The sequence below is a fragment of the Schistocerca nitens genome, chromosome 5 (assembly GCF_023898315.1).
Source record: "Schistocerca nitens isolate TAMUIC-IGC-003100 chromosome 5, iqSchNite1.1, whole genome shotgun sequence".
Lineage (NCBI taxonomy): Eukaryota > Metazoa > Arthropoda > Insecta > Orthoptera > Acrididae > Schistocerca > Schistocerca nitens.
Genome location: NC_064618.1, coordinates 282642825 through 282664428, shown reverse-complemented (window position 1 = coordinate 282664428; position 21604 = coordinate 282642825). Strand labels below are relative to the sequence as shown.

The 21604-nt window shown below is 43.2% G+C and overlaps 1 protein-coding gene across 1 annotated transcript in view; it reads left to right on the top strand.

The window, feature by feature from the left end:
- The window catches only part of LOC126260393 (carboxypeptidase B-like), a 59828-nt gene extending 38963 nt beyond the window's left edge, over positions 1–20865 (top strand). The window contains exons 5-9 of the mRNA XM_049957721.1: positions 3075–3165; positions 10987–11132; positions 16063–16119; positions 16243–16327; positions 20673–20865. Of these exons, the coding sequence (XP_049813678.1) occupies positions 3075–3165; positions 10987–11132; positions 16063–16119; positions 16243–16327; positions 20673–20863 (570 nt within the window). The 3' untranslated portion in view covers positions 20864–20865. The remainder of the gene's footprint in view (positions 1–3074; positions 3166–10986; positions 11133–16062; positions 16120–16242; positions 16328–20672) is intronic.
- Positions 20866–21604: the final 739 nt, after the last annotated feature.

The window sequence follows — 21604 nt, the reverse complement described above, 5'->3', positions numbered from 1 at the left end:
CCAGAGGGAGGAAACCAGTTGATCCGACGCTGTTAGAGTCTTCTGCACACCGACAGCCTCCCCCCCCCCCTTGCCAACCCCGCCTTCTCCCCTCCCTCCCCTCTTTGTCTCTTAAACAGTGTCCATATGTGGGTAGGATCATTTTTATTCAAGATGGAGCTCCTCCACACTTTGCAGAGCCCGTGAAGCGGCTGCGGCAGAGGCATTTCGGAAGTGTTACAATTATCAGTCGTCAGTTCGCTACAACATTCGGGAGGACGACGGTTCAAACCCACGTCCGGCCATTAGGTTTCGACTTTCCATGATTTCCTTAAATTGTTTCAGGCAAATGCCGGAACGGCCCCTTTGAATGGGCACGGCCGATTTCCTTCCCCGTATTTCCCTTATCCGAGCATAAAACGTTATCCGGAATTGTACTGAATGCTTTCTCAGAAAATTATTTTGGGCAATTAGTTCATGAGCCGACTCGGCGTGTAAATTGTTGCGAATGCGTACTTGACCTCTTAGCAACAAATAATACTGAACAAAAAGGGAGTAACGTGACGAATACTGGGATTAGCGACCACAAGGCAGTTGCTGCTAGGCTGAATACCGTAACATCTACAACCACTAGAAAGAAGAGCCGAGTATATCTATTTAAAAAAGCTGATAAAAATGCTCTAAACACCTTTTTAAGAGACTGCCTTCACTCCTTCAAAATGGTTCAAATAGCTCTGAGCACTATGGGACTTAACATCTGTAGTCATCATTCCCCTAGAACTTAGAACTACTTAAACCTAACTAACCTAAGCACATCACACACACCCATGCCCGAGGCAGGATTCGTACCTGCGACCGTAGCGGTCGCGCGGTTCCAAACTGTAGCGTCTAGAACTGCTCGGCCTGAATTACAGGCCCATGTCATTAATGTCGATTGCAGTAGAGTTTTGGAATGTATACTGTGTTCGAACATTATGAAGTACATCGAAGAAAATGATTTATTGAGACATAGTCAGCACGGACTCAGAAGATATCGTTCTTGTGAAACACAACTAGCTCTCTATACTAATGAAATAATGAGTGATATCGACAGGTGACGTCAAATTGATTCCATATTTTTAGATTTCCAGAAGGCTTTCGACACCGTTCCTTACAAGCGTCTTCTAACCAAACTACGTCCTATGGAATATCGCTTCAATTGTGCAAGTGTATTTGTGATTTCCTGTCAGAAAGATCACAGTTCGTAGTAATAGACGGAAAGTCATGTAGTAAAACAGAAGTAATATACAGCGTTCCCCAAGGAGGTGTTTTAGGCCCTCTTTTGTTCCTGATATATATTAACGACATAGGAGACAATCTGATGAGCTGTCTTAGATTGTTTGCAGGTTATGTTGTCATTTACCGCCTTGTAATCAGATGACCAAAACGAGTTTCAAAATCATTTAGATAAGATATCGGTATTGTGCGAAAAGTGGCAGTTGATCCTGAATAAAGAAAAGTGTGAAGTTATTCCCATGAGTACTAAAAGAAATCCGCTAAATTTCTATAACGCGTCAACTCACACAAATCTGAAGGCTGTAAATTCAACTAAATACTTAGGGATTACAATTACAAATAACCTAGAATGGAACGATCTCACAGACAATGTTGTGGATAGGGCAAACCAAAGACTGCGATTCACCGGCAGAACACTTAGAAGGTGCAACAGGTCTACTAAAGAGAGTGATTACACCACGCTTGCCTGCTCTATTTTGGAATATTGATGCGCGGTGTGGGATCCGCATCAGGTGGGGCTGACGGAGAAGAAGGACGGCTCGTTTTGTGTTATCGCGAAATAGGGGAGGTAGTGCCACAGACATGATACGTGAATTGGAATGACAATCATTAAAACAAAGGCGTTTTTCGTTGCGACGGGATCTTCTCATGAAATTTCAATCCCCAGTTTTCTCCTCCGATCGCGAAAACATTCTATTGGCACCCATCTACATAGGGAGATGTGATCATCACGATAAAGTAAGAGAAATAAGGGCTCGCACAGAAAAATTTAAGTTTTCGTTTTTCCGGCGCGCTGTTTGAGAGTGGAATGGTAGAGAGAGCTAGAAGGGAGTTCATTGAACCCTCTGCCAGGCACTTTATTGTGAATAGAAGAGTAATCACGTAGACGTTCCGCATACTGTTCGCCAGCGTACAAAGTGACGTTTTCTGCCCAGTGCCAGGCGCCTGTAACTTCGCCGCTCTGTAGCGTCGTTGGGTGACGTTTCCAGACACAGGCTCCTATCCTGGACTTATTCCTCAAGACATCCTATACAACTCCTCTAAATTTGTCACTACATCTGCGGGACACCATGTTTACTAAATATGCTCCGGGAGTTTCTGTGTTACGTTTCTGTGTAACACATTTTCAGCTTCACCCTCAGCCGTAGGGATGATAGGGGTGTCTTCCTGTAAAGTAATTTTTTCCACATAGTAATTATGGCAAAAAAGTTTCTTGAGGTTTTACCGAGGTACGCTGATACGTGGCTATCTTTATACCCCTACCCCTCCCCCTCTCCTAGGGACCTGTCACCATTGAGCCCAGTGACCCCGAAAACTATGGATTAGATACTAATATGGGTCGCTGTCGAATTTACCTGCATGACATGGCTCCTTACCCTCAACTCCACTGCTGCTGGTGTACTTCCACAGTATTTTTGCACAAATAATACAAATAATAAGTCTATTCAAATTTTTTAGCAATTACTACAGAAGTTCCTGAGTTAATCTTCTTTGTCAGTTCCTTTTTATCCCCACTCGCACCTGTATGGGCAGTAGGTGTGTCCTACCCCAGAGTATGTTTTTTCAGATAATGTATGTGTAATTTCCATTTAATTTTGATAACAATCAGTTTTTAATATAAAACTAACCAAAGGTGGTCTAAATAGTTTCTTCCTTACATCTGTGGAGCAATTACAAGCCGCTGGCTAGTGCTTTAAAATTTGGTTGTAATGATACTGTCTATACGTGGAAGCTCATAAAACCTTGCTGTCTGCACTTTTACTTAGGCGAAGACGCCCACAGTATACACCTTTACTGATATATACTTTTGTTTTTCGCAGGAGCGTTTGTGGAGGAAGACCCGATCAACAACAACATCTCCTGATTGCCCGGGAGTGGACGGCAACAGAAACTTTGACTTCCACTGGAATGGTAAGGAAGCAGTTGTCTTTTACATACTAAATGTCGATTGCATTGTATTAGATTCGTACATACTGAACACTGACTTTACAGCGAACAGCTGAACAGTTTGCTCATACTGATCACGGAATTGCGCTACGTTTTCCTTTTTCTTTGTACGATCCAATAAATATACTTGCCAGTATTCACATCTCGTGTTGTGTCGCCCCGTACAACTACTCTCAGATGCTTGAGGGCTGTGAATCCAGTCAGCTATCGCCTATTGTGTAGCCAAGCGATATCGCTTTTTTCGCCTATTCACGCAAACTGTATTAGATTTAATTAGGTAGAAAGTGGATGTCATTCGTGCGCAAACGCTGATCGATTGCTAGCTTCTTTGAATTTCGAAACAATTTTCGAACGGCATGCCTGAATCTACACAAATACGCTGGACAAAAAAGTCCAAGAAGCATTACGAACGTACTTCGTACAGGAGTTTCGGAGATGCATCTCGACAATAAATACACTTGTAAATTATTCGTTCCTGGTGTTTTGTTTAATGTCTACTTTCAAACTGCAGTTACTTTGCAATCATTTGTAAACATCTATGGGAGAAATTAAATTGGGAGGAATAGTTTTTCTTAATCACGAAAGCTCTCAACAACCCTCCAGTAAACAATTCCGAGTCCAACGCTACCTTTAGGGAAACAGCATTACCAAGCAGAAAAAGTTAGCGGTGGTGCTTCGATAATTGGAAAATTAAATTTGATATCTCGTCCAGCGACAAGGAGAATACTTTAATAATAACAGCTAGAGATCCGCCCGCCTTCGCAAGGGTAGCATGAAGAATCTACGGCCCGACGGCGAGCCTTCCCTTAGCGACATAGAAACGTGTCGGGGGACTTTAATCCATACATATGCCCCACGTAAGCCCGGTACTCCTCACGCCCGATATTCAAGTAATAACGAACTAACTAAAAAAACACTTAGTTACTTGCACTTAATTTTCTGCTAAACTGCAGTGGAGCCAACTTTCGAGACAGTGTTGGCACTTCACAATAGAAATAGTTAGCCAGTACACGAAGCGTACTGGTTTCATGTGGGAAACTCTGTACAATAAAAAAGTAGTTATGTGTGTATGTATATGTGTTCCGCATGCCCTCCTCAAACACTCGACTGATTTCAACCAAACTAGGTACACATATCCTTTACCGTCAAGCAACAATCGCTATAGGGGTAATAACCGCCTACCTATCACAGTTCAGGAGCTACGGCGATGTAATAATTGAGATGCGTGAAAAACTGCCGAATCATGCATGACGTTTAAATTTATTACCTCTTTGCTATTAACTTGATCCGCAACTTACTTCGCAGACGGTATCCACATATACTGCTGAATGTATCTACAAAATTATATCAATGTACGAGTCGTAGTACAAGAGATATGACGTGATAAACGTGAAATAATGCCGTATTACGTGTGAAATGTTAATACATTTATCCCTTATTGTTAAGACACATCTACAATCAGTCAAGAAATCGCTGACACCTGACAGTGTTTTTGGCAGCTTTCAACTGCGAAGCGCAAATGGCTGTAGGAAGCAATAGCCGTCTATAGAGCTATGAAAAGACGTTGTCATGGAGACAGACGTTTACAAGATCACATTGGAGACAGGCAAAGCAGCTGCGGTCAGCATACAGAAGCTCTCCGGGATCACGTTTATTACTTTGGATACTGCACTTTAGGATTTCTACGTAATGCATATTTTCTTGTACGGGTGTTTCATAATTTCAAAGGTATTTTCGCAAATATGAGGAAATGAATTTTTTTCGATTCTTCACTACAAGCTCAATTTCTTTTTTTGTTTACGTTTATAATAGAAAGCTGACGAAATCAATATCCAGGCAAAGCCACGCTTGTCAGCTAGATTAGAATAGTTATAAATTCTGGTCAAGTTTCGGTGCTCTCTGGATTTACGGCGGCAGTTAGTTTGCTCTTTCCCAGCCGGATGCGGCCTCCTCTCCAGGTGACGGGCTTGTAACTCCTGTCGACACCAGGAGATGTATCTCCAAATGCCAATTAATTATGGAAGAGATAAAAATACATATATTACACCCTCATAATGACTTAGAGATAATAAATTATATACAGAAACCTTCTTCGTGAATCAAGCTATCTGTTAGTGAAAACGGTATTAAAATCGCTACAGTATTTCCTGAGACTGGTTCGAACATACAGACAGAAACTTTGGTGGTGGACTTTATAACATAGACAATAGAACCAGAAACAAAATCCTCCACACCTACAAATCCTTAATACGTCCTATCCTCTGTTATGCCAGTCCCCCCCCCCCCCCCCCAAATTCTATAAGTCCCTCCAGATTCTTGAGCGTCATGCACTCCGCCTCGCCTTCCATATACGCCTCCCGTCCCCCATGCGGATCCTCTATGACCTCATTCCTTTCCCCCATCTGCTCCTGTTCCTCGAACATATCCGCATACTCTACACCTCCCACCACCTTGATCCCCCTCACCCCCTGGTTGCTCCTCTCCTCTCCCATCCCTACCCCCTGCCACGTCTTCACTGTTGCGTCCCCCCTACCCTCCATCTCTACACCCTTCATCTCCTTTCCCAAGGTGGCTTCCATCAACTCCCCCTCCCAGATGATGCCCTCTCTCCCTCCATTTAAGCCTCCTATCAACTCTGATCCTCACCCCCTCTCCTTTCCTCTGTCCTTTTCCTTGGCTCCCTCTCTCCTCCTTCCATCCTCTTTTTTCCCCACCTACCCTCTCTCTGCCCCCCTTCTCTCCACCGAGTCCTTTTGCATTTCCCTCCTCTGTCTTTTCTCATTCCCTCTCGCGTCTACCCTGCCCCTCCCCCCCCCTTATGTGTCCTCTCCCTCCTTTGGTTCCCTGTCCTTTCGTTTTTCCTCTCCTCCCTCCTTGTTTCCCCCCCATCTGCCCAGGTCCCCGCCCCCCATCTGCCCTCGGCTATGGTGTGTTATCTTTGTGCCGACATTTTAGTGCAGTGTTTACAGTGAGTGTTCTGTGTTGTGTGTCTTCTCCGAAGTGTTGCGAACGGACATCATACTGTCACTGGGTGTTTTTTTATATCTCTTGCGAACAGAAACCAGACTGTCGCCATGTTTTTTAATTGTCTGTCTACTATGTTACCTGTCTGCTTCCTGTGTATTTTATTTACTTTGCCAACCCTTTGCTTTATGTTTTAACTTTCCACAATTTTCCGCCGTTTTATAATTTCAGTCACCGTTTTACCACCTGCTTTTATTGTAATTATCTTCTTCTCACGTTTTAAAAAGTCTGTAGGCTGCAGAGTAGCGTAATAAGCTGCTGCCAGCCCGCCCCCTTTTGGGGGGAATCGAAATACAATAAAGAAAAAAAAAAAAAAAGAAAACAGAAACACATCAGCGCAGCCGATCTGCGTTCGTGGCGCAGTTCAGTCGAATACAGACGTGAACGGACGACATGTTTTGTAAACTCCGTCCAGTGTGTCATCAAAATGTCCTGAAACTTAGACTGAGTGCTCACTGTCACTTCACAGCAAGAAGGATTAGCTGCAGGGGAAGCAGCTCGCCACATTCTGCTGTTACTGGTTCTCTGCTGACAACTCAATACTCCCCGTTATAACACCCCAACGACCCCCTTAAAGTCAATTAAGACAGAATATCATAATATGAAGTAGGGAAGAGTTATCTTGGCAAATACAACATCTTTGCCGATAAGCTAAGACCAAGAAGTTTTGATACAACAACATTATACATCACTGGGAGTTTTTGTTATGAAAAGAGGAGGAAGAAACCACAGATTTAATTAATGGACAAATATCCAAGTGATAACTGCAATTAATATCTTGAAAGCTAAGTCCAAGGTGATGTTAATCAGAGATAACTTTTATGTGGAAGAGAGTTGTAAGCGCAACTAAGAAATGCAATGCGCCTACAATACTCTTTCACAGAAGAAGTCACTTGCTGGCTCTCGTCCTGTCAAGACGTGCGAGAACAATTCTTGTCTTAGTTATTGAGAGTACGGAACGCGACGAGATTGTTTTGCGTTCAGAAGTGTTTCTTGCGTGACGTGATTCACGAACTTCGGAAACTGATTTTCTAAGCAGGGACAGGAACTGATAGACGCGTTTAACCGTGCATAACGGGTTAATTGAACTTTATTGACGAAACTAGTGAATATTGGACTAGGCTTTCAAATAGTTGGAATTAAAAGAAGAGTGGATAGTATATCAAAGGTCTACACTCGATTAGTCTCGAGTAGGACACAATTACACGACTTCACGAAGATAATACAATTACGCTGAAGAGTCAAGTTGTCGTAATTGTCAAGAAAGTTAATTTTAATAGAACTGACTTTACCAACCAACTGCGTGTGCGTGTGGTGCGAAAGTTATAAAGTATTTAGTGGCCAAGGAAGAATAAACTGTTCGTTCCAAGTGAAATATCAAGCGTGGACTACATTATTAAGTGATTTAATCAATGATTGTTAACCAACGACTGTTCAGCAGGGACAATTTAATCTGAGTATCAAAATACCTACCTCATTAATTGAAAAGAGAATTTTTGAACATTTTTTTTTTAACAGTACGGCGTGGATTCACTCAGACGTGATCAAAGAGTATCTGCGGATTTCGCGTCATACAGGTTCAACAACTCCATAGCAACGAGCAAACAACGTACGAGAAGACTGATAATTACAATGCTTCCTCGCAATTGGTGGTGTCTACGATGCGGATAAGATTTAACAACTACTGCATATCCGGGCAATGAATCATTCAATCTTAAATCAGAAGAAGCATCCATCGTACGAGTTTGCATTTCTGTCTCCCGTTCACCAACGGGGAACTACGTCATCGCGCATCGTGTCTCAACTCCACTGCGAGAGCTGTGGCAGTAGCAGCTCTACGGCGTCGACAATATCAGCACGCGGTTGGAGTGCGGGGACACCACACACCGTACCTTTTTTATGGTCGGTTCCCCTCTCGTGACATCTAGCGGTCAATTCCATATAGATTAGATTAGATTAGATTTACTTTCATTCCAATTGATCCGTAGTGAGGAGGTCCTCCAGGATGTGGAACATGTCAGAAAAACAACAATACATGACAAATATTTACAACTAAAACAAATAAGCTAATGTACCATTCCACAGGTCCCAAGTGGAATGATCGTCATTTTTTAATGAACACTAAGAGTCATTTTACAAATACTAATGCACTGAATTTAAAATAAAAAAGTTTTTTATTTATTTATAAGGTAATACAACTACTGTAATACTTATTTACAATGAACACATTACTGCACTGAAATGGTGCAGAAGTTAGATTATACTAACACACACACACACACACACACAAATTTTCAATGAACACATTACTGCACTGAAATTGTGCAGAAGTTATGTTGTACTTATATACAAATCAGTGTCCGGATACTTTTGATCGGATAGTGTACCCCGAGGGGACTGTAACATAACTGCATACTACCTCTTTTTTGCAGGGCTCTGGCAGAATTGTGTTGGCACTTCAGTTTGTCCCGTAGGAGTCCACAACGAACAACAGTACAAACTTGTCAATATCAATGAAATACTCCAACAGCCATGTAACTGTTGAAAGCAGGTCTTCGAATGAAGCACTAGTGAAGCAGTTGAATTCACGACATCCAGGGATATATGGAATTATATGACATATTCGTTTATTTGTACAGATGCATATGGGGCCTGAAGACGGCATAGTGGATTGTCGAAACTGGTAGCCTTCAAAATAAAATAACATCTCAGTTACACGGCAGTTGGAGAATTTCTTTGATATTGACAATTATTTAATCAGCCGATGTCCCCTGGCCATGATGGAACAGCATATAACAGTACAAACCTCTCAGCATTGTGGAGCGCCAAGTAGAAGTTTGGAAAGGGAACACGTAGCATTGAATCTGGATTAGTGACGTGTATTCTCTTTACGAGCAAGTATAGTATTTGTGTGACGCGTGACGATCGTGGTAGACGAGTGTGGAGGCTGCGAGGTACGAAGGCACGTCTCAAGCATGCAATATGCATCAACATCTACATACCTCTCAGCAGCCCACGGCATGGTGGATGTCTATGTTCTACCAGTGCCAGTCATTTCCTTTCCTGTTCCACTCGTATATGGGCTTAGGGAGAAACTACTGTCTGCACGCCTCTGTACAAGCCGTAATTCTCTTATACGTACGTTGGAGGTAGCAGTATCGTTATGCAGCTAGTCACAGTTGCCGGTTCTCTAAATTTTCTCAACAGTGTTTCGTGAAAAGAACGTCATCTTCCCTCCAGGTATTCAACGAGTGAGGTGGTGCATTGGTTGGTGCTCTGCACTGCCATTCTGGATAACTAGGGGTCAGTTCCCCATCCGGCAATCTAGATTTCCTTAAATTGCTTAAGGCAAATACCGGCAAGGTTCGCCTGACAGGTCACGGCCAACTTTCTTCTGTCCATAACTAATCCAAGTTTTTGCTCCCGTTTTCATGACCGTGATGTCGACTGGGCGTTAAACACTAATTTTCCATCTTTTGCAGAAACTCTCGTTTGAGTTCACAGATGATTTCCCCAGTATTCGCATGCTGATCAAAGCTACCGGTAACAAAGCTAGCAGCATTCCTGTGAATTGCTTCAATATATCGCTTTAATCTGACCTGGCGGAGATCCCAAACACTCGAGCAGTTCTCAAGAATGGCCCACACTAGTATTCAACACGCGGTCTCCCTTAAAAATGAGTTACACTTTCCTAAAACAGTCCCAATAAACCGAAGTCCACCATTCGGCTTCCCTAGTACCGTCATTACGTACTTGTTCAATGCTATATCGCTTTACTACATTACGCCCAGATGTTTAATAGACGTGACTGTGTCAAGAGGCACTCCACTAATACTGAATTCTAACATAACGGTATTGATTTTCGTACTCATTCGGATTAACTGACATTTTGCTGCATTCAGGGAAGCTGCTATTCATCGCACCAAATAGAAATTCTGTCTAAGCCATTCTGTGTCCTTCTGCAGTCACTCAGCGACGACATTTTCGCGTCACTCCTGATCATACTCTTTGGTGAACAGCTCGCCGTCCAGTGGAAGGTACAAAATTCTACTATTCAAGATCTCTTCGAGCCAGTGACGTATCTGGGAACAAATTCCGAGTGCACTCTCAACATGGAAGTGGGCTAGTAATGCTTTTCATCGGTGTCGTGTTTGGCTATCAGACACATGTCTTCGCTGCCGAAAGTAATGTGAGGTCTGGCTGCACATGCTTCTATGGCATTCTGCAACATAGTGTCCAGCCATACATCAACATTCGGCGATGACTTCATCTCTCACGGTGATCATACCCCAGCGTACTGTCCCCACCTCGGGAACACATTCCTGGAGAAGATAGCAATGAACCGAATGGAATAGCGTGCAGTATCTCTGACATAACTGATTTTGTATGGATCCAGCTAAGACTTGTCGTTCGTCATGATAGGAATCCTTATTCTTCAGTTTCATAAGATTTCCCTTTTCCTTTTTAGAGTAAGAACGCGTTCGTTCGCAGCTATGCAGGTGATGCAAACAATGTTCTTAATCAATTTCTGTCGATTGACCCACCTCCTGATAGACTGTGGAGACGCATTTGGGTTGATCCAAGAACTGGCGCACATAATGGTGCTCAAAAATGGTAGGCGGAAAAATATGCTTACTTTTGGGATACTTATTCTCGTCAACAAGTGGAAAGGACACGGCTGCAACTTTCGTCTTTACCAACGCACAAGACAATATGGGAGTCCTTGAACTCTCACCAGGTGATGGGTTCCTTTTTTTTCAGAGGCCGGCGCCGACAGCTATCCCTGCTCTGATGTTTACGCTGGTCCTCAGGCGTTCTCGGAGTCTGAGACGCAAGCTCTCAGAGACTACATCCTGGCCAACGCCGACCGCATCAAGCTTTACCTAACGTTCCATAGCTACGGACCCGTAAGTAAATAATACAGTATTATTTAGGTGTTGTTGTACTGGGTCGGTGCCTAAGTTCGTAGCTTCGTTCCTAGCTTTTTTCCATAATCTTAATAAACACAACAGATACACATAATAGAGACTTTAGTCAGCAATATTATAGTCCCCTCCACTGTTTACAACAGTCTGCCAACGCTGGGGCAGCTTTTCGATTCCACGATGTGGAAATCGCATGGTTTTGAGGCGAAGAACTCGTCGAGCCACGTGCGAACGCATTTTCATGCGGAAAGGAAGTTCGTTGAAGCTTGTTTGATAGAGAACGGAAAAGGTGAAAATGTGAGAACGTAAGATCAGGTGAATAAGGTGGATGCGAAATGAATTCCCAACATAGAACGTGGGTGTGCATTATTGTGGAGTAGCATCACTTCAGGCAGTTTTTCTAGTTGTTGTTCTTGGTTTTTATCAGCAAGACGTCTCTGGTGCTGACAGTAAATGTCAACAGTGATGAAACTTCCTGGCAGATCCCGAGTTCGAGTCTCGGTCCGGCACACAGTTGTAATCTGCCAGGAAGTTTCATATCAGCGCACACTCCGCTGTAGAGTGAAACTTTCATTCTGTCAACAGTGATGGTTACACCTCAGGATAGTTCGTAGCATATCATACCATCGCTGTTCTACCGGTTGCACAACATTACCATTCGTGGATGATGGAGATGCTGCTTTGCTTAGGCTCAGCCATTCCTTCATTCTCGTCATCAGTAAAGATACTGGATAGGAATGGTCGATGTTGTTCACGAGCCAACTGATGACGGGCAAGCAGAGACGCACGTATGTTTACCCGCTTTTTGTTATTTTGGCTAGACCATGCAGTACCCAGACCCCAGATTTTTAAACCTTCTCTATTGCGTGCAAATGTCGCACGGTGGTGGAATAATAACATTCATCACATCTGTCTGTTCTCGAGTACACTGACCTGGCTCATTGTGGATTCTTGCCTTTAAGCGATATCCATCAAACCCCCAAGGTCTCCCTGAATGTTGACAGTCACTAATATCAAAACGATCATCCTTAAAAGGAGAAAACCATTTTCTTACCGAACTCTGTCCAATGACATTATTCCCATATACTGCGCATATGTTCCTGGATGTCTTCACTGGTATCTCCTCTCTACTGAACTCATACAGAAGAATATGTCGGAAATGTTTCGATTTCTCCACTTGGAACACCACAGCTCCACTCTCTATATCCGACAGAGGTGAAGAAGCGCGATAAACTAACGTGGAAAGTGGCATTTAACCAGTCTTCGTACTGAAAACCACAATGACAACAAAAACAACAACAACAACAATAACAACTGGATACTAGCTAAAAGTTTCTGAAGATTAAGCTTCTTACATCTATTTTCATTTTAGTTTTTTTTTTTTTTTGTTTTAGTCACCAGTCTTTTGACTGGTTTGATGCGACCCACCACACATTCCTCTCAATTCCTTCATCTCAGAGTAGCACTTGCAACCTACGTCCTCAAATATTTGCTAGATCTATTCCAATGTCTGTTTTCCTCTACAGTTGTCAACGTCCACAGTTTTTATTATCTACAGTTCCCTCTAGTACCATGCAAGTTATTCCATTATGTCTTAACAGATGTCCTAGCAGCCTGTCTCTTCTTCTTGTCAGTGTTTTCCCCATATTCCTTTCCTCAGCTCATTCCTTACCTTATCAGTCCACCAAATTTTCAGCATTCGTCTGCGGCATCACACTCAAATTCTTCGAATCTCTTCTGTTCGGGTTTGTCCATAAATCCATATCTCATTACCGTACAATGCTGTGCTCCAAACGTACATTCACAGGAATTTCTTCCTCAGATTGACGTCTATGTTTGATACTAGCAGATTTCTCTTGGCCAGGAATTTCCTTTCTGCCAGTGCCAGTTTGCTTTTGATGTCCTCCTTGTCCGCCCATCATTGTTTATTTTAGTACCTAATTAATAGAATTCCTTAATTTCATCCACTTCGTGACCATTTATCCCGATGTTAAGTTTCTCGTTGTTCTCACTGCTGCTACTTCTCATTATTTTCGTCTGTCTTCGATTTTCTCTCAATCCATACTATGGACTCATTAGACTGTTCATTCCATTCATCAGATCCTGTAATTTCACTCAGGATAGCAATGTCGCCAGCGTATAGTATCATTGATGACTTTTCAACTGGGATTTTAATTCCACTGCTGAACCTTACTTTTACTTTCTTCATTGCTTCTTCCATGTACAGATTCAGATTGAACAGTATGGGCGAAAGACTACATATCATTTTTAATCGGAACCCTCCTTTCTTGGTATTCCACTCTTATTACTCCCTCTTGGTTCTTGTACACGTTATATATTACCAGTCTCTCCCTACAGCTTACCCCTATTTTCCTGAGAATTTCGAACATCTTGCACCATTCTTCGCTTTTTCCAGGTCGAGAAATCCTAAGAACGTGTCTTGATTTTTCTTTAGCCTTGCTTCCACTATCAGCTGCAACATTAGAATTACCTCTCTGGTGCCTTTAACTTTCCTAAAGCCAAACTTATCGTCACCTAACACACTCTCAATTATCTTTTCTATTCTTCCTTTTATCATTCTTATCAGCAACTTGAATGCTTGAGCTGTTAAGACGATTGTACGATAACTCTCGCACTTGTCAGCTCTTCCACTCTTCGGAATTGTGTGTGTGATATTTTTCCGAAAGTCAGATGGCAAGTCGCCAGACTCACACATTCTAAACACCAACGTGAATAGGCGTTTTGTTGTCTCTTTCCCCAATGATTTTAGAAATTCTGATGGAATGTTATCTATCCCTTCTGCCTTATTTGATCTTAAGTCTTCTAAAGTTCTTTTAAATTCTGATTCTGATACTGGATCACCTATCTCTTCTAAATCGACTCCTATTTCTTCTTGTATCACATCAGACAAATCCTCCCCTTCATGGAAGCGTTCAGTGTACTCTTTGCACCTATTCACTCTCTCCTGTGCATTTAACGGAGGAATTCCTGTTGCAGTCTTAGTGTTACCACCCTTGCTTTTAATTTCACCGAATGTTGTTTTGACTTTCCTATATGCTGAGTCAGTTCTTCCGACAATCATTTCTAATTCGATTTCTTCACATTTCTGATGCAGCCTTTCCGTCATAGCTTCCCTGCACTTTCTGTTTATTTCATTCCTCAGGGACTTGTATTTCTGTACTCCTGAATTTTTTTGTACTTCCCTCTTTCATCGATCTACTGAAGAATTTCTTCTGTTTCCCATGGTTTCTTCGCAGTTACCTTCGTTGTACCTATGTTTTCCTTTCCTCTTCAACAGTACTGCTTACTGAGCTATTCCTTATTGCAGTATCTGTAGTCTTAGAGAACTTCAAGCATATTTCATCACTTGTTAGTATTTCCGTCTCCCACTTCTTTGCGTATTGATTCTTCCTGACTAATCTCTTAAACTCGAGCCTACTATTCACCACTACTGCATTGTGGTATGAGTCTGTACCTGCTCGTGGGTATGTCGTACAATCGAGTTTCTGATTTATGACTCTCTGCCTGACCATGATGCAATGTAACTGAAATCTTCCCGTATCTACCGGCCTTTTACATGCTTACCTTCTCCTCTTGTGATTCTTGAACAGAGTATTCGCTATTACTAGCTGAAATTCATTACAGAACTCAATCAGTCTTTCTCCTCTCTCATTCCTATTACTGAGTCCACGTTCTCCTTTAACCCTTTCTTCTACTTCTTTCCTTACAATCGCATTCCAGTTCCCCGTGTTTATTAGATTTTCTTCGCCCTTTACGTACTGCATTGCCTGTTCATTATCCTCATACACTTACTCTGTCTCTTCAGCTTCAGCTTGAGACGTCGGAATATATACCTGAACTATCGTTGTTGGTGTTGGTTTGCTGTCGATTCTGATGAGAACAACCCTATCACTGGATTAGTCACAGTAACACACTTTCTGCCCTGCCTTCCTATACATAACGGATTGTACTCCCATTATACCATTTTCTGCTGCTGCTGAAGTTATCCTATACTCATCTGACCAGAAATCCTTATCTTCTTTCCATTTCACATCACTGAACCCCACTATATCTACTTTGAGCCTTTGCATTTCCCTTTTCAAATTTTGTATCTTCGCTACCACATTCAAGCTTCTGACGTTCAACACCCCAACTCACAGAATGTTATCCTTTCGTTGGTTATTTAATCTTTTTCTCATGGTCACCTTCCCAGTGGTAGTCTTCTCCTAGAGATCCGAATGGGGGACTATTACAGAATCTTTCGCCAATGTAGAGGTCATTCTGGCACTTAATCAATTACTGGTCATATGTTCTGTGGATGCACATGATGTGGTTTCCATTGCCTTCTGCGTCCTAATGCCGTTGATCATTGCTGATTCTTCCACCTTTAAGATCAGTTTCCCACCCCAAGAGTAAGAGGGTGCTCTGAAACTCTGTCCGCTACTCCGTTCTCTTTGACAAGGCCGTTTGCACAATGAGAGTGACTTCTTATACCGGAAGCCTTCACTCGTCAGTGGTGATTGCTATTCAAAATTTAAGCGGTGACGGGTTTCGAACTGGATCCAAGCACGTTTTATTACTGATCGAAGACGCTATTTTTAGACCATGGGTGCGCACGTGTATTTTCATATTAACCCCCCAAAAAACTAAAAAGACTTGAACGGAAGTGATATGTACCTTTATTCGTGAAGTGATTTTTTCCTCACTATCAGCAATTTTTTTCTTTTTTTTAGTATTTTCAGATTTCAATTCACTTTAGTTTTGTGCACGTGATTTTAGATGTGATTGTAGATAATATGTGCTGAGCACAAATATACTGCTGAACAATTTTCCTATCAAAACCGTGTCATGTTCTATTACCAGTTAATACATTCAGTATGATGTGAATAACATGTCTGTAATCTCTTTCCAGTACATACTCTACCCGTGGGGTTACACTAGCGAACTGCCTGACGACTGGGAAACTTTGGTAAGCCCTCTTTTGTACTTGCCGATCTCTTTAAATCATAGGTCATCTTCATTGTGTAGTACTATCACTCTGAGTGGGGAAGCGTTCAATGTAACTAATGATTCTGTTTCCACGCCACCTCAGGACGCCTTGGCACAACAAGCGAACGCCGCCCAGGAAGCAGCCGGCGGTCCCAGCTACACCATTGGCAGCTCTACAAACGTCTTGTGTAAGTACTGATCTCGTGTTCACTTGCTCTCATGAAACGGGAGCTGTAAGTGGGTAAATGATCTTTCCTGCATCATCTGCAACTCGCTGTTTGTACTACGAAAATGTAACCATTGTTGTCGCATTGTTGTCCGGCAATCCCGTTCCCCGCTGTCCCTTTGCCCCTCACTGAATCTTCGTGGTGTGGACAACTAGTCGTTGGAAGCCCCCTGCAGAAATATCAAGCCACGCTGTTTTTATAGGTGTTCATAATTGCAGAAGTGTTGGCGGTGCTGGATTTTTTGCATGAACTGACCTGTCCATTACGTCCCATAGATGTTCGATGGGATTCACGTCGGGCCATTTGGGTGGCCAGGTTATTCGCTCGCATTGTCGAGAATGTTCTTGAAACCAATCGTGAACAACTGTGACACGATGACATGGCGCATTGTCATCCATAAAAATTCCATCGTTGTTTGGGAACAATCCACATGCACAGCCCACTCCATTATGGAGCCACCACCAGCTTGCACAGCGACTTGGTGACAACTCGGGTCCATGGTTTCGTGGGTTCTACCCGACTCAGGAAACTTACCACTGTCATTTACCACTTGAAATAGAGACTCACCTGATCAGGCCACGGTTTTACATCGTCTAGGGTCCAACCGATATGGTCACGAGCCCATGATAGGCGTTGCAGGAGATGTGCTGTTAGCAAAGGCACTCATGTCGGTTGTTTGCTGCCATAGCTCATTAACGACACATTTCCTGACTGATACGTTCGTCGTACATTCGACATTGATTTCTGCGGCTATTTCACGCTGTGTTGCTTGTCTCTTGGCGCTGACAGCACTACGCAAACGCCGCTGCTCTCGGTCGTTAAGTGAAGGCCGTCGACCACTGCGTTGTTCGTGGTGAGAAGTAATGCCTGAATTATATTATCGGCGACACATTCTTGACACTGTGAATCTCATAATACTGTATTCCTTAACGAATTCCGTAATGGAACATCCCATGCGTCTAGCTCCAACTACCGTTCTGCCTTCAAAGTCTGTTAATTCCCGTCGTGCGGTCACAATCCCGTCGCAACCGTTTCGCGTGAATCTACTGAGTACAAGTGACAGCTCGGCCAAAGCACTGCCCGTTTTATACGTTGCGTACCCGATACCACCGTTAAATGTGTACCTGCATATCGCTGCCCCACGGCTTCTGTCACCTCAATGTATTATCTACAAAGGGGATCGTTGGTTGGAATTAGGAGGATAGTTTTGGAATTCCCCGCTGAAGATGACGAAACCTAGCTTGATTCCCTGGCCATTATTTCGAATCGTCGTGGAAGCCATGCGGTGGTGGATACATACAAAATCTTCTGCGATCTGGGAATCCCCGCCATTTCGGGCCACCCAACTGGAAGGCAATAACTGGGTCGCTCCAGTCGGCGTCAACACTGGGACGGTTGCAACTCCAACTTCTGTTAGGTTGGCGTCAAGGACCGGAGGTGCATTGTAGTGCATCGACCGAGTTTTTAACTAGGATGGAGAGCAGCTCTCAACACCATTCCGTTGCGGCTGCTAAAGGTGTCGACATCGCGATGTTCGTCGTGCAGCAGTTACTGCCATTATGTGGCAAGTGTTGTGTTCCATATCCTCGGGAGCAGCCTTGTATTAACCATCCGCGAGTTGCTCGTAATACTTAGAGCTACGAAGCACGCTACTACTTTGCTGACTTTGTATTTCCACCGCGAGATACGGACACTGCAAATCGACATTTCGCGTGGTAAGCTCAATAATCTGACCCCTCTTATTGTTACTCTTCTTGATTCATGGCTAGCTTCTTTGTTGTAGTGACTCAGAATGGTCTTCATACAGAAGACATTATTGTTTCTGTGCACTTTTGTTTTTTTTTTGGTTGTCCTACATCAAGTCCATTACTAAACTCGCGGCTGCTTTATTGCGAGTGATACATTAGGAAACTTGTGAAGGGGCTGTCTCTTGTTTACATGTCCATTTCTGAATAGATGCATAGCTAGACGATAGCTAGCTTCCCTGATGTATCTGTAATCAGTTCTTTACGAGGTGACAAAACACCTGTTTTAAGAAACACAGTCCGACGCCTGGGACAGGAGATCATCAGGTGAATGATCTTCTAGGAAACAATGATAGTTGGTCAATTACTTCAGACTAACAAGAGGAGATATTACAGAGACCGCACCCACACCTACAGCTATTCTCCCAACCAAACCGCTCGCTACAACTGACATGAACTGCCTGGGAAGGCACCACAGAAGCCAGCCTTGGAATTCTGTTCATCGGGTTGCCTGTTTGCAGGTGCGAAGTAATTCGATGCAACAGTACGGACAGGGTGATTAGTCTACGTGTACTGACATACCTACTCCCTAATGCAAATACCCCACGATGTTTATTACGAATCGAATCTTAGAGAGATGTTCTATCCAGTGTTGTGAGTTACTTTTCTATGTGCCTTGTAGTTTTCGTGCAGTATCCTTGTAAAACCCTGGAGGTACTAATGAATAACACTGTGTGTTATAGATACAAGCAAAGAGCAGAAGAAGAATGGATGAAGAAACATTTGTCAGCTTAGAATTACTTTGACTTATACTACTTGTATTTTCACAAAAATGATACGAAAGTTAACGAAAAAAGAGTCGGGCCAATCGAAAGTACACAGACAGAAGAAAAGTCGCAACAACAAGAAAGAGTTGTGCGACATAAAGGAAAGTCGGTAGACGTGTTTCTGCATCTGAAAGATAATGTCTGTTAAATTTCGTGCCAGTGGCGTAAGATTGACGCTTGTAGTGCCACTATGAGGATGCAAATCAGCTTCGCTTTCGCTCACGCTGTAATGGTCGTGAACGTCAGTTAGCTTTGTGACTAGACATGGAGAGCTAATGCTAGTCAGGAATGCCTTTAAGGCGACAAGACCCCATTATGGACAACTCACTATGTTTGAACGATGTCGTCTAATACGGGTACAGGGATCCGAATGTTCCTTCTGCGATATTGCAGAAAGACTTGGAAGGACTCTAGCCACTATACCTGATCGCTGACAACGCTGATCACGATAATGGTCGGTGGCAAGAAGACCGGACTCTGGACGGTCACGTGGCACTGTTGAGAGCAAGACCACTGCGTTCGGCGTTTGGTTCTCGTGCATCATACTGTGCCTGCAGCGGCAGTGTGAGCAGCACTTGGCACCACAGTGACACAACGAACTGTTACAAATCGGTTACTTCAAGGACAACTTCGATCCAGACGCCCTGTTGCGCTCAGTCCGCTGACCCCAAACCAGCGCCCTTCGCGTCTTCAGTGATGTCAGACGAGAGCTCACTTGAGAGCAGGGTGGGGGTTTGTTGTGGTTTCAGATAGAAGTCGAACCTGCCTCCGTGCCAGGATGGCCGTCTGTTGGTTAGAAAGAAGCCAGTTGAGGGCATGCAGCCAACCCGTCTGTGTGCGAGACACACTGGACCTACACCTGGTGTTATGGTGTTGGGTGCAATTTCGTACGACAGCAGGAACAGTCTCGTACTTATCCCACGTATCCCGACTGCAAATTTGTATATTAACCTGGTGATTCGACCCGTTGTGCTGACATTCATGACCGGCAGGTGTGGCCTAGCGGTTCTAGGCGCTACAGTCGCAGGTTCGAATCCTGCCTCGGGCATGGATGCGTGTGATGTCCTTAGATTAGTTAGGTTTAAGTAGTTCTAAGTTCTAGGGGACTGACGACCTCAGATGTTAAGTCCCATAGTGCTCAGAGCCATTTGGACCATTTTTGACATTCATTTAACGTATTCCAGAGGTTTTTTTCCCAACAGGATAACTGTCGCCCTCATACCGCTGTTGTAACCGAACATGTTCTACACAGTGTCGACGTGTTCACTTGTCCTGCTCGACCACCAGATCTGTCTCCAGTCGAGCATATATGGGACATCGTCGGACTACAACTCCTGCGTCATTCCTTCCAGCATTAATCGCTTCCATATTGACGGACGAAGAGCAACAGGCACGGAACTGACATCCCGGCACCTGTAAAACACGCTTGCATTCAAAGTTCTGACGGTTACACCGGTTATTAATGTACCAGCATTTTATATATGCAGTGGCTTATCTTGCAGTGTTAATCACCTTAGTATGTTACCTAGACAAATTACTCTACATAAATTATTTTTTGGAGTTGCGACATTTTTTCCCCGGCATTGTATCATTTTCTTCTGAACTGAATCGGTCGCCAGGTTGTTATACTCTGTTGTATTCAGATTGAAAAATTTCGTCGTTTCTTTCGTGGATGCAAATTGTTCCATATTTCTTTCCATACTGAATGACACTAACGTCATGATGTTTTTACAGACGCAGCAGCCGGCGGCAGTGATGACTGGACCAAAGGCGTTGGCGGAGTAGCCCTCTCCTACACCATCGAACTTCCCTATGGCGGCTCGTACGGTTTCGATCCTCCAGCGTCAGACATCCTCAAATTGGTGACGCCATTCTTTGAAGCAGTACGCGTCTATGGGGAATACATTGCTGATAACTATGGATAAAACGAAGGATAAAAAGAATCGCTAATGCTGATCATTTGTATATAAAAGATGTTTCACTGGAATAAACACAGATTGCTTTGTGCATTTACATTTATGACTATTAGTGCAATTCTGAATAGCAAACCGTTTGTAAACTTCATCCCCTTTCCTAAAATGTAATATGTATTACCACCAATGAATTACTTATTGCAGGATTATAAATATCAGATTCTATACTAAGACCGGCCGGTGTGACCTAACGGTTCTAGGTGCTTCAGTTTGGAACCGCGCGACCGCTACGGTCGCAGGTTCGCATCCTGCCTCGGGCATGGATGTGTGTGGTGTCCTTAGGTTAGTTAGGTTTAAGTAGTTCTAAGTTGTAGGGCACTGATACCTCAGATGTTAAGTCCCATAGTGCTCAGAGCCATTTTTTTCTCTACAAAGAACGTGACAAATCCGCATAGACTTATCTTTGAGAGTCTCGTTGGACGAGCAGTTTACATTTAAACACATTACGTATTACACTGAGCGACGATCGTTACCTTCCATCGGCTGTAGAATTGCACCAAAATTTGAGAGTGTTTGGAGTTCTCTCACTATCTTAAACAGAAAAAAAACACATTTTACTAGGCTAGTATTGAATAGTAAAGTAGAATTCATATTCGTATCTGACCTTGATATGGAGATGATCAGCACCAATACAACTTCATTGAAAATTTTTTTGTGTTTCGCACCTCAATCGGAGCCCTTATAGGATTACTT